The sequence below is a fragment of the Pteropus vampyrus genome, unplaced genomic scaffold (genome assembly GCF_000151845.1).
Source record: "Pteropus vampyrus isolate Shadow unplaced genomic scaffold, Pvam_2.0 Scaffold23, whole genome shotgun sequence".
NCBI classification, from domain to species: domain Eukaryota; kingdom Metazoa; phylum Chordata; class Mammalia; order Chiroptera; family Pteropodidae; genus Pteropus; species Pteropus vampyrus.
In genome coordinates this window covers 11,081,118-11,093,636 of record NW_011888804.1, presented here as the reverse complement: position 1 = coordinate 11,093,636, position 12,519 = coordinate 11,081,118, and the positions used below count along the sequence as shown (strand labels likewise).

Sequence of the window (12,519 nt, the reverse complement as noted above, 5' to 3'; positions counted from 1 at the left end):
GGAATTGAGGAGGCCTCTCCCAGCAGGCACCGTTCTTTCCAACTCCTCCCAAGGACCATTAGAGTGCTTGTAGTTTCCCTCAACCAAGCCCTGCAGCACAGACTCTCCCGGCACTTTTCAGCGTCTTCATTTATTTATTGCACAGACTCCCAGGGGGACCACTGCAGGCAAATAGTCACATGGCTCTTGCCTGACTATTCGAAGAAACAGATATGAAAACTACACAGGAACCAAAACTTAAAAAAAAAAAAAAAGGTAGAATCCATTCCAGATAAAGGGGGCTGGGAACAAGACCTGGGGTAAGACAGCAGGGCTGAGGGGCAGATGGAGAAATGGGTCACACCGAATTCGTGTCATCAACCACTGTACCATCCTATGGCTTTCCCAAAGGGAAACCTGTCCCCAGTACTGAGCCTTAAGAGTAACTGATCAGTGAATACTGCATCCTCTGCTTCCTGAGAACCTCAATTTCTGAGCATTTCACTTTCACCACAGAAAGAGAGAATTAGGAAAATGTGGAGTTTTGCTGTAAGATGGATTTACTGTCAACCTAGAGCTTCTGCTTCCTCTTCCTCCACTTGGACGTTGCCACCACTGAATTAAACTATCATGGGCCGAAACCCCAGCCGGGGACTCCTGGGTAAAGACACACATTGAACACACATGGTTACCTCCCAAACTCCACTCCAGTGACCATGAAGGAATAAAAAGGTATAAACTCACAAAGACACAGGAGTTGGGGTAGGAAGCCCCAGCAGAAACAAACTGTGCCAGAAGGCAGAAAGATGACAGACCAGCAGAAACTGAATCGCTTTCTCTACTCAGCTAAGGGTAGGAGGAGAGAAGCATCACAAAGCCCATCCGCTGGCACCATAAACCCTGGGAAGGCTCAGGAATGGAGGGCCCTAGAGCCTTTGAAGGAGGTGAGAAGGCAAGGATGAAAAGCAGAGGTGTTGCTGAAAATCTACGGAAGGAACATTGCAGTCTAGAACCCCCAGATCCAGGCAACCTGGCCCTTCTTCTCCTGCAAGTTTTCTTTGAGGAATACTAAGAGCCAGTGAAACCAAGGGAGGATTTAACAGCCTGTCCCCACCTTCTCATAATGTGAGGGAATCCTGCTGAGCCTGGAGAAACCAGACAGGCACTCTCCCTAAAAGCAGAAGGGGTGTCTCTTCCATGGGGTTTCTTGCTGTCTGCTTCCAAGGAACAGCAGCCTCAGTTCTCCTCAAAGCAGCTGTGAGTGCACAGGGACATGAGCATGTCGCTTCCAGCTTCAGAATCTATTCCTCTCCTGAGGGCCCAGGAAGTGCCTGGTCCTCCAAAAGATGCACAAGTCATGAGTCTTGCCCTCAGAAAGTTCAGAGGCAGGAGAGACAAGAAAAACCCAAGATCTCAACTCAGTGAGATCTCTGCCTCGGCTATTTGCACAGATGTGCAAACAAAGGAGGTGCCCAAAGGAGAGGGTGGCAACAGAATGAGAAACATTACTGGTAGCACACGCTGGAGGTATGTGTGTGCGCATAACAGAAAAAGTGTGCACTGTACCTGGATGGCAAGAACTTCATCAGAAGCTCCTGGAAGTCTACTTTCTCTTCCTTTTTGCACTTGGTGTTTCGGACACGGGCAGACCGCCGCTTCGCTGTCTCCCCACTCTCTTCCGAAATCTTCTTCCGCTTTACACCTTTCTTGGATTTATCTCCCCCAGCAACATCGCCTTCATGAAGAGTACAGATTGAAATCATGCAGGGGTAGGGGCATGAAAATGCAGCACAAAGAACGTCAGTCCCTCTTTCACAACTGTTAGCACGTTTAATCTTTATCTTCTTTGACATTTAAATCTCCCATCTCTTCTTTAACAACAGAGTCCTGAGTAAAGGTAATTTCAAACTGCTTAATACTCACACCTTTCTTGAATTCACAGAGCCCACAAGCCAGACTATTTTCCATGGCTACAGAACACTAAGGCCTCAGTCGAATGTTCCCCCAACACCCTCCCCCCATACTGGCTGGCTGCAAGAGCTTCTGGGGCCTTGTGGATGAACCTGGGATGGGATAGAGCAAGTAGCAGCAACACTGACTCTACCCATCATCCAGGATCCTGTAAGCACTCAGTGACATGATATGGACAAGGGAATCATGTGAATTATACAGAAAGCAGGAGTGCCATGTATGATTAATTTAAAAAGTTAGAAACAATTGTATGCATGTTCACTTAGAAACTTTTTAACTTCCAGATATTCTTCAGTGACAGAAAATCAAGAAAAGGCTTGAGAACTTTTGCCTAAAATTTTGTACAACTCCAATAATAATAAAAATCAATAAAACCACTCAAAAATATATTACTACATACGGTGGTAACCTTGCTGACTACATACGGTGGTAACCTTGCTGACTGCTTTTTAAGGCCAAAGAACAAAGACCGATAGTGCATAACAGTGCTGGGTGCTGTGGCATGTGGCTAGCAACTGAGGAGAACCAGCAGAAGGACCTGCCAGCTCACACATCACAAGAGGAAAGAGCAACCTTTACACTAGGACTTATCAGCGGGTGCTGAGTGGTTTCAAGAAGCTGCATTCCTGAGCATCAACCCCCTTCTTGTGGGGGCTTCTTTACTGAAGTGGACCCTAAGGAGTGGCAGCCCCAGAAGCAGGCCAAGAGGCTCCCCTGTGGGGCCAGGAGCTGTTGCTTAAACCTCAGGCGAGGAGGAAGCCGCAGGACCCATCCCTCTGGGGAGACCAGGGAAGCCCAAGACTCATTCCTGCTCAGCAAACTGGATCTCCCCAGAAGCTAGCCCAAGGAGGCCTGCTCACCCATGGGAACTCCTGTCTCTAGCAGGCTGGAACTGTGCAGTGAGAAGCTGGCTGCAGCCACAGGGGAGTAGGAAAGCACAGGCTCCGTCATGGTCACAGCCGGGTTGGCACTGACGGGACTTGACTGGATCACGTTGACAGGCGCCACAACCACAGAGGACACCAGAGGCTGGCTGGGGTCCTGGTGGTCAGACAGGTCAATCCTCTTGCCAAGGCTGGGCCGTGGGGGCTCGCAGGTGGTGAGGTGGTTGTACGTGGCCAGCAAACTCTCTCCAAGACACTTCCAGCTGCAAGGAGACAGTCACCACACTTGGTCAGCACCCCAGCATAGAGTGCTCTGAACACAGGGCCAGCTGACCTGGAGAGAGGCAGCAGAGCTGGCCCTGGGGCTACCATCTCCACAAGGGTAGGGGGAGTGGTCACGGCTTTGTCTTTGTCATTACTGACAGATCCTGAGTCTAACAGAGCTGAGGCAGAGCCGCTGGAGCAGAGGCACAGGCTCAGAAGCCTCCTTCCCTCACCCCATCAGAAGTCCTGGAGCATCTCAGCCTCAGGCACCTTTGGACAGAACCAGGCTGGCATGAAAACCACTCGCTCACTTTAAAAGCCCCTTCCCTACAGGTCTAATCTTTAAAACATGTGGCATTTCTCTGCCGCCACTTAGGGGTGAAAGGGGAGGGCTGCTCACAGGGATGTGGTCTAAAGGTCCTGAATAGGCCCTTGGACAGGGCCTCTTGGGAACAGCATCTCAGTGAGTCCCTATGTGGGCCAGGGCTGCTGGGTGGCGAACCAAGACAGTTGTGTGTTATGTTATGTTGTGTTATGGTATGGTGTATTATGTTGTGTGCTTGTTTTGTGTTTTCTGTTGTGCATTGTGTTGTGTATTATGATTATATTGTGTGTTGTATGTTGGTATGATGTGTGTAGCATGATATATCCTCTTATCCATCCACTCATCCCTGAATGGCCTCCCATGCTCTAAGGGTAAATCCAAAATCCAGAGTCTAGGCCCATGGTGCTGCACAGCCTGGCCCGGCCAACTGTCCAGGCCTCACCTTACACCATCCTATACTCCCATCATGCCAGCTTTCTTTCAGTTCTGCAGACAAAATCACACTCTTGCATACAACAGAGCCTTCACACAGGCTTCCCTCTGCCCAGAGACAGTGTTCCCACCCATACCTCAGCCCCTCTGCCGTCGGTGCCCGCTCTTCTGTCAGACGCCTACTCTGGCACCTAAGCCTTCCTGACCCCCAAAGCAATGTGGACCCCATTATGAGCGCCCCCCAGGAGCTTCTTTCCTCAGGGTGCACATCAGTTTGAGGCATGTGCTCCTTCCAGGTGACTGACTGTCCCTGGGATTGCCCCAGTAAGGGACCAGGCCCTACCGCATTGAGCCCCCAGCACAGAGCACAGGGCTGGCCTGAAGCTGGCATCTAGTAAATGTTGCAAAGGAATGAAAAGGACGATGCTTAAAATTCCGTAATCTAACCAAATGGAGGCTCCTAGGACTAGAAGGGATTTCTCCTAGGACTATTCGTTTCCTGCCTTTAGTCAGGATTACATTCAGAGAGGGAAAAATTTGCTCACCAGCTGTGTTGTACTGGATGCCTTAAAGACATAATTTCATTTACTTGTGCCTTGTTCATGCCTAGCAGGCACTGAATAGCACAGGGGGTGGCAAACTATGGCCCATAGCCCCTTTTACACAAACTAAAAATGTTTTTCACATTTTTAAAGCGCTGTTAAAACACACATACACACATGAACACACACTCAGACACACAAATACACAACAGAGACAGTACCTGGTACACAAAGCCCAAAGCATTTACCATTTGGTTGTTTACAGGAAAAGTATGTCGAGTCCTGGAATAGATGGTGGTTATTTTAAAAGCCCCATGTCCTTTGCTCCCAGAGAGGGACCTCTACACTTTTCCTTTAATAACCCAACCCCATATTTCACTACCAAGCAACAGCTCCAGCCAAGCCTGTCCCTCTCACGCTTCCATGTGGCCTTTGCCCTGCATAATGAGGGCAGCCTTGACACCAGCTCACAGCTTCTCTTCTCTAGTCACATCACCACAATCCCTTCGTGTGTCATTCCCTTAGGCCTTCTGCTCCTTCACTGTAATGGGGAGGCATCCAGGGCCTTTTCAAAACCCCAGCGCTCTTGGTTGGGGAGCCCACACTCAGATGGAATGGGGTTCCTGATCCAGCTGACTAAACAAGGGGATGAGCACCTGACAAGAGTCTGAGAGCAGCCCTACCTCCCTGACCCTCTCAGTGCCTATGTGAGAAGATATACCTGGGAAACTTAATACGTGGGAACAGACAAGCAGTAGTAATAATGTGGATCAGAGCCACTCTTCCTGAGTATGTGCTAAGTGCTGGCTCTGTGCTAGTCACCAGGTGTTCTATTTAATTATCACGATGACCCAATAAGAGAGGGATGTTGTTCACCCTATTTTCAGGGAGTGGCATGTAATATTCCTAGAGTCACATGGCTAGGGGAACCAAGACTGAACTCAGGTCTGTCAGATCCAGGACAGGAGCTATAGACCGCTACGTGACAATGCTGCTGAGTGTGAGATGGGGGGAAGGAATGCTGCTGCCAAGTCATGCTAAATTCAAAGATTCAAGATTTGATGTCAGAATTTTAAAAATAGAAACTGCATGCCAGATCTCACGAAGGAGCTAAATTATCCCATCTCCTGGGCACTACCAGTACCAGCAAATCTTTGGTGGGTGGGGGTGGGGGTGGGGGTGGGGGTGGGGTTCCACGCCACAGAACACACAAGGGCCTTGGAGGAAGAGCATGGACTCAAGAGCTGGGGAACCTAGATCTAGATCGACTCCAATTGCCCTGATCCTGGTTTCCTCCTGTCAAGTGCCTGACAAATGTTAGTTTCCTCTTCCCATCTAGGTAGGGAAGACTGAGAGGGGGCTTAAAGGAATGTGGCAGGTGGCTGGGGTAAAGAATGGCAACAGCAAAAACAGACTTAGACCGAGTCTACTCGAGAGAGGCCCAACTGTTTCTTAGCAGTTGACGAGTAGGCGTGCGCCTCCAGCCATCTGTCAACGTGCACTCAGCTTCCGTCCACCAGACAACCCAGCATCTCCAGAGACCCAGATGACATACGTGAAGAAGGGGATGGGCTGCACCAGCTTCAGGTCTGGCTCCTTCTCCCGCACGGTCAGCGCTTGCCTCTTCTTCCGCAGCCCCAGGGCCTCGTCTATAATGGCCTGTGTCTCAGCTGCGCTCACCGACACATCATGGATCGACAGGTCACTAACAGCATGTAAAACAGGGAGAAATTACAATGTTACAAAACTGGAGCCAAAGCTGTAATTTTACAGACAGAGAGGACGTTAAATTAACACCCTTTAATCTATATTAATTCTTCCTACAAATAAAATAACCACTTGAGTTTGGCCATGGAAAGGTAGTAATTAGCATTCTTAATACCTATATATACTAGAAATGACAAATTCCCTTTGTTCCTTCTGCAATTCAAAATTGAGCAATTCATATGTATTAACAGTATCAGAGTAGTGTTAGAAAAGCCACAGTAAAATAAAATCTTGCTTTTCTTTATAGAAAACTTTTAAAGAATTTAACTAAACCATCCTGCTCATACCAACAAAAAGTCATCAGACCAGTGAAGCTCACCGAAGTCTATGCTGTCTCTGAACTACAGAAAGAGCAAGGCTTTGAGGCTTTAGATGCCCTCCTGCAGAAACACTTTTACACATCTCTGCCTGAGGTGGCCCAGCAGTACCTGCCCTTCTGCCCAGACAGTCCTGATGCCTCCCAGCAGGGATCCACCACAGAGCCACACCCTTATGGTCTTATCTGTTTTATCTATCTATCCAAAGACCAATCTCCTTGGGACAAATGTGAACACGAGGTACAGTCTTACAGGACAGACCAAGATAAATAACCATTAACCCCCTGTATGAACATACACATGCCAATTGAGTTCTAGGGACCAAAGAAACACCAGAAGGTAGAGGAGTTGGTTCAGCTGGATGGCTGCGGGGTGGAGGCAGCCAGAGCTTGGAAAGCTGCTGAGAGGTGGCCTGAGAGTTGGAACATGAAGAAGGTGCAATAGCACAACACATGGAAAGGTGGGAAGATGGGATTACAGGTGAGGGCACAGTGGGAGCCAGGGTGCAGGGACAGGACAGAGCACAATGGGGCCGTGACTAAAATTTCCAAGGACCTGAGACAGTTTTCCTCCTGGGGGAGGGTGAAGCAGAAGAACTGGTGTGTATGGGGAGGGGGGTGTCAGACTGTAAGGAACTCCTGGGCAATGCTCCTGAGCATGGGTTTTGTCCTGCAGGCAAGGCAGGGGTGGCACAGGATCAGAGGTGTGTTTGGGAAAATGAACTCGGGCAGCACTGGAAGAAAAATCCTGGAAAGGGGAAAGGCAAGTGGCAAGGAGGCAAGGTGGACAGCAGGCTGCCGCAAGCAAGCATCTGAAGGAGAGCTTAGCGACGGCTGAGAGCCAGCGGGGCAGTGAGGAAGTCGGGCAGCAAACAGCCAAGGAGACAGCGCCGAAATCAGGCACATGGCTGAGTAATACACAAGGAATACACAGTTCACCAGATGATGATAAAGGGGATAAAGTTCAGGGGCTCATCTGCCCAGAGGTCAGGACCTGAGAAAAAAAGGTGCCCGTGCCTCCTGATATTCACCAGCTACTTGGGGAGGGGAAAAGGGAGTGCAGACCTGGCAAGGGAAAAGGCGGGACCTACCATTTAAGGAACATGCGGAAGGAGTCTTTCCGGAGACAAGGCTGCTCCTCAAAGATCTTCTCCTTGAGAACCAGCCCTTTGCTGTACCGGCAATCCTTCTCCAAAGCTTTGCAGATGAAGTACAGACATGCTGACAGGGAAAGAAACAGTTATGACTTCTGAGTGTGCATTCTGAAGCTCGAGCCTTGCCAAGGGACACCAGGAGAATGTCTGTGCTATAGAATCAAAGAAATGCCCAGTAAACAACAACGAGATTCCACTTTAACTGACTCAATCGGGAAAGATTTCTGAAAATACTACCCACAGTAGAAGGGGCAAGCCAACTGCTACCAGGGAAGGCAGACCGTACAACCGTTCTGGAGAACCACATGCATTACACACAATGGACCCAGCAATCCCACTTCTAGGAATTGCTGTAAAAAACCTACAGGAAGCTAAGCAGCATCCAGCCTGGTTAGTACTAGGATGGGAGACCACCTAGGAAGACCAGGTGCTGTAGGCGTAAAAATAAATAAATAAATAAATAAATAAGAGATTGTAATCTGACAAGGTCCTTGCAATCTGTGAGGTTAACCAAGAGTTGCCTCACCTTAAAAAAAAAGAAAAGAAAAAAGAAAGAAAAGAAAAAGAAAAACCTGCAGGGCCCACAGTGATTACCTATTGGCTAATTGCAAAACAGCAAGGTTTCCCTGATCCACACACTGGGTTGCTGAGCAGCCGCTGCACATTGGGTTGAGAGGTGTGCTTACTGACCAGAAGGAAGGCCACAAGACAATTTGGGGAAGAAGCAGGGGACCAGTCATGGTGCAACTCCATTTGTACACAAAGATATAATTTCTTAGGGACCAGAGTGTAACTAGAGGGTGGCCATCAGTGACTTTGAGAGAGAAAATCAGGGAGGCACTGAGCATTTGGATAATGCTGGTTGATGGCAATCATTTTAGTTGCAGTAAAACTAACCACACTAGCCAGAGGGAAGGCCTGAGAATTCTCAAGGGAACAGGAGGTGGTCAGTAGGTTTTAAGCACAAGCCCCCTTGTCTGCTCATCCCAAATATCTAAATGTCACCTGTAGTCAATTTAACATGCTGCTTTTCCTTTCGGGTTTAAATGAGTGTCAACTCTACCAGGGCTTTCACAGATGTATGTATCAGGTTAGTGCTCCAAGCCCTATTTTTCCCACAGAACCTAAGTTTACCAAGCACAACTTCTACCACAATAGGGGGTACAAGGAATTAAACCAGGTGGACAGGGACAGAAGACTGAACATGACAACTGTCTACCTCACAGTAGCACCCAAGCTACAGGAAAAGCATTTAAGAAGAGACTAAAAGCCTCTGGAAGAAGAAACTACTCAAAACGGTGCCCCACTGGAACCACCATATTCTGCTGGTGGGAGTGGAAACTGGGACAACCAACAGAATGAGCGCCCACGTCTACCAAAGGAAATATGTGGGAACATGCATGGCAGTGCTACGCAAGATCCCGAATCTGGAAATAACCCAAATGTCCAAGCACAGAATGGTCAAATTGTGTATGAACATAAAAGACTACACAGCAATAAAAAAGGCCTAGGGAACGCCATGCCCTAAGAAGGTGCACTTAACAGACAGCACAATAACAGCCCAGGGAGCCAGCCAGGCTGAGAAGAGTACCCTCTGCCATCTGATGCCACCTAGAGGAGGTTTGTCAATAGGCTGCGTTCATCCCACGACAAAAGGGAGAAATCAAAATCACCTCAATGGGTAGTAATGACAGAAGAAACCCAAAGCAGCCTGCCTGCTGGGGCTCTGCAAATACTTTGCACCTTGACATGTTTTCACATAAAAACTGATGGACCTCAGATGTGCACTTTATTATGTATATGTTTTACCTCAGTTAAAAAGTGGTTGTGGAGAACAAAAACTGGTGGTAGCGAAGGGTGATCAGGGCCTAGTGCTTCTCACCGTACTCCATCCTAAGCTACTTGTCCTTATAAAGGGAAGGAAAAGCCTCTGCAAGTCAGCCTCCCAAGCGCAAACCTTGGAAGTGCTAACGAGTACCTGTCAGCATGACTGGGTTTTAATGGGACCTGCCTGCAGCACACATGGCCAGCTCCCACCACACCCAACCCTGCACAGAGTGCTCCTCGAAAGCCACCCTCCACTGTGGCCTCAGAGGGCACAAAAAGGAGGCTGACCCCCCACTGGAGGCCCTGAACCCCCAAGGCCGGAACACCTAATCAGTGCCTGCCTCAGGACCAGCCATGTAAGGGGCAGATGTGTTCTCTGCAGGGCAGAGGGCAAGGCTGCGACCAGGAAGCTGAAGCAACTGGAAAAAGACTGGGGCTCTGGCCAGCAGAGATCTTTCCAGCAGCCCTGCTGCTCTGCAGAGGAACAGGCTGCCTCAAGAGGTAGTGAGCTCCCTGGCACCAGAAAGAGTTAAGGTGCAGCTGCTAAGCCATCTGTCAGCAAGTTACAGTAATGGGTTCTGGCAAAGGATGAGACCATGCGGGGATGAAGTGAGATAACCAAAGGGAAACTCAAAGAGCGTGCTACTTATGACTACAAAGCACTTCTTAGATCTTAATTAAGAAAGGCAAGCAGAATAAAGCAGGAATGCAAAAACATCTCCATTCTCCCTGACAGTCAGGTGAAAGGACCTTCAATGTTAACTTTGACTTCCAGCTTACCCAAGCCACCCTCCCCCATCCCAAAAACACAAGCACATGGGAGAAAGCAACAAAGCCTGACTCACTTGTGTAATCGCTGAGGGTATACAGGACAGTGATGAGGTTGTCCAAGCAGGGCCAGTGGTCAGGATTGCACCGCAGCCCTTCCTCAAAAGCATGGCGAGCCAGGGGGACTCGGATAAGCCTCAGGGCCACGTGTCCGATTTTATACCAGAGGTTGACATCCGTAGAGTCCAGCATGACCGCCTGGAAGCAGCACAAGACGACGCACACGCAGTCAGCTCCCTCACTGGTGACAGGAGGGGCACAGCACCAGCCCGACCACTCAAACTACCCAGGAAAATTGCAGATAATGTTTTCTGGATATATTTTGTCACTCTGAACATCTGTATTTCTTACACATTTGATAGGTAAAAGAAGGAGAATTAAAAGAAAATGCAAGAGCCCTATGGGTTTCTAGAAAGATTATGGGCTCTGGAGACAGACCTCCATTCACACCCCTGTTCCTGCATGGACTAGCGGCATGATCCTGAGCCTCAGTATCCCCATCACTAAAATAAGGATAAAGACACCTTCCTTGAACGATGGTGTAAAGATTAGTGCATGCACGGAAAGCATTTAGCACAGTGTCTAGCACTTCGGAGCTGCCTACAGAGACGGTGACCGTAATATAAAAATAATGGCAATACTATTATGAATGGGAAAAGGGTGCCAGGTGTCAGGCCCTGTTCTTAGCACTTGTATATGTACCAATTCATTTAATTTTCACATCCACTCTCTTTTTTATTACTCCCATTATATTGGTATAGACCTGAAGGCCCAGAGAGATTAGCTACTCACCTAGTCACGTGTGCCCTAAGTGTCAGGGGAAGAATGCACACGCTAGCCCCTGCTCTCCAGGCTGCTCTGAACTTGTTATCACCCACTGACCAGGGCCTCGGGGACTACAGCTTGGTGATGCATCACTACAAAATCTTCTTCTCAGCCAATAAGACCACAACCTCACCCCCTCCACCAAGAACTGTCAAAAACACCAAGGGAGATGAGCACTGCCAAAACCATACCTCCAAGTAGAACTCCATGGCTGTCTCCAGGTCCTCTCGCTGGGCTGCCAGCTGGGCCAGGTTCTTATACGTGGAATATTTCAGCATCAACCCAGGGTGTTTCAACCCTTCTTTCTCATCACCAGACGAAACTGCCTGTGAACAAAACAAATAGGAACAGAAGTAACAGTAGGCCGGAAAGCCTCAGTAGGAACTCAGCAAGACACCTGACTTCCAGATTGGCCTCTACCACAGGCCTTTGGGCCAGTCAGGTGCCACCCTCCATTGAAAAATGAAAGCACTGTGCCAGACTGGAACCCTTCCGGCTTCCAGTACACAGAGAAGAAAGGCCAGACCACCATAAGGTAGTTTGCAGGTAGTCTGGGCATCAAAAAATACAAGAGAAACCCTCTTCACCACTACTGCCATGCCTGAAGGTTCAAGCCTGGATGATGACATTTCTGGCATCGGGTAAGTCAGCCTAGTGGGCCCCCACAGCAAGTTTGAAGATGAGGAACAGAGTGTGAGGAGGATGCCTAGGCAGCCACTTACACAGCCCGACATGCCCTGCAGCAGAAAGAGCCCTGGAATAGGAGTTAGGAGGCTCAGTTCCCGACTCTAACTTATCACATGACTGTGGACAAGTTACTTTACCTAAAAAGCTAGTGTCCCAAGGAGCTCTGTAACATTAAGAGAATAATTCCTACTCTAAATATCAAAGATGAAAGAGCCAAATGAGCATAAAAATTGTAAACCTGTTTTATGTAAAAAGTTATTTCACTACAGCTTTTATGACAACTCTTAAAAACCTTATAACTTCTAAGAAACTACTGATTAGAAAAACTATTGCTCCAACCACAGGACAAAGAGTAAAACATTTTCTAACAGAGAAACTGGCTGACACAAAGTAGTTTCCAGGGGCAGGTCACATTCACACATCATTCTTAACATTTAGAACAGGAAAGACCCATGGAATCTTTAGGAAGTGTCCCTTAACTAATCCAAGAAACCTATCCTAGAGCTCTAAATGAATCCCATCCAAAAAAAAAAAAAAAATGAAGAACTCAAATCAAGCCTCATTAACTATTTTCTACTGTTGTCTGGCTTATACTGAAGAAAGATCCCAAAGACTGAACTGACCAGGGCTGGGCCCCAGGCACAGAACTGTTCAAAAAAGAGGTGTGAACACAGTTATAGAAGATGTGAGCCTACTTCAGAGACTAAGTAGTCAGTTA

The 12,519-nt window shown here is 48.3% G+C and overlaps 1 protein-coding gene across 5 annotated transcripts in view; it reads right to left on the bottom strand.

The window, feature by feature from the left end:
- CABIN1 (calcineurin binding protein 1) overlaps positions 1–12,519 on the bottom strand; it is a 143,188-nt gene that overhangs the window by 118,225 nt on the left and 12,444 nt on the right. For all 5 annotated transcript variants that reach the window (XM_011355988.2, XM_023528306.1, XM_011355990.2 and 2 more), the window contains exons 5-10: positions 11,306–11,440; positions 10,307–10,487; positions 7,572–7,701; positions 5,953–6,102; positions 2,811–3,097; positions 1,546–1,714 (exon numbers count right to left, since the gene is read on the bottom strand). In XM_011355988.2, coding sequence (XP_011354290.1) covers positions 1,546–1,714; positions 2,811–3,097; positions 5,953–6,102; positions 7,572–7,701; positions 10,307–10,487; positions 11,306–11,440 — 1,052 coding nt within the window. The remainder of the gene's footprint in view (positions 1–1,545; positions 1,715–2,810; positions 3,098–5,952; positions 6,103–7,571; positions 7,702–10,306; positions 10,488–11,305; positions 11,441–12,519) is intronic.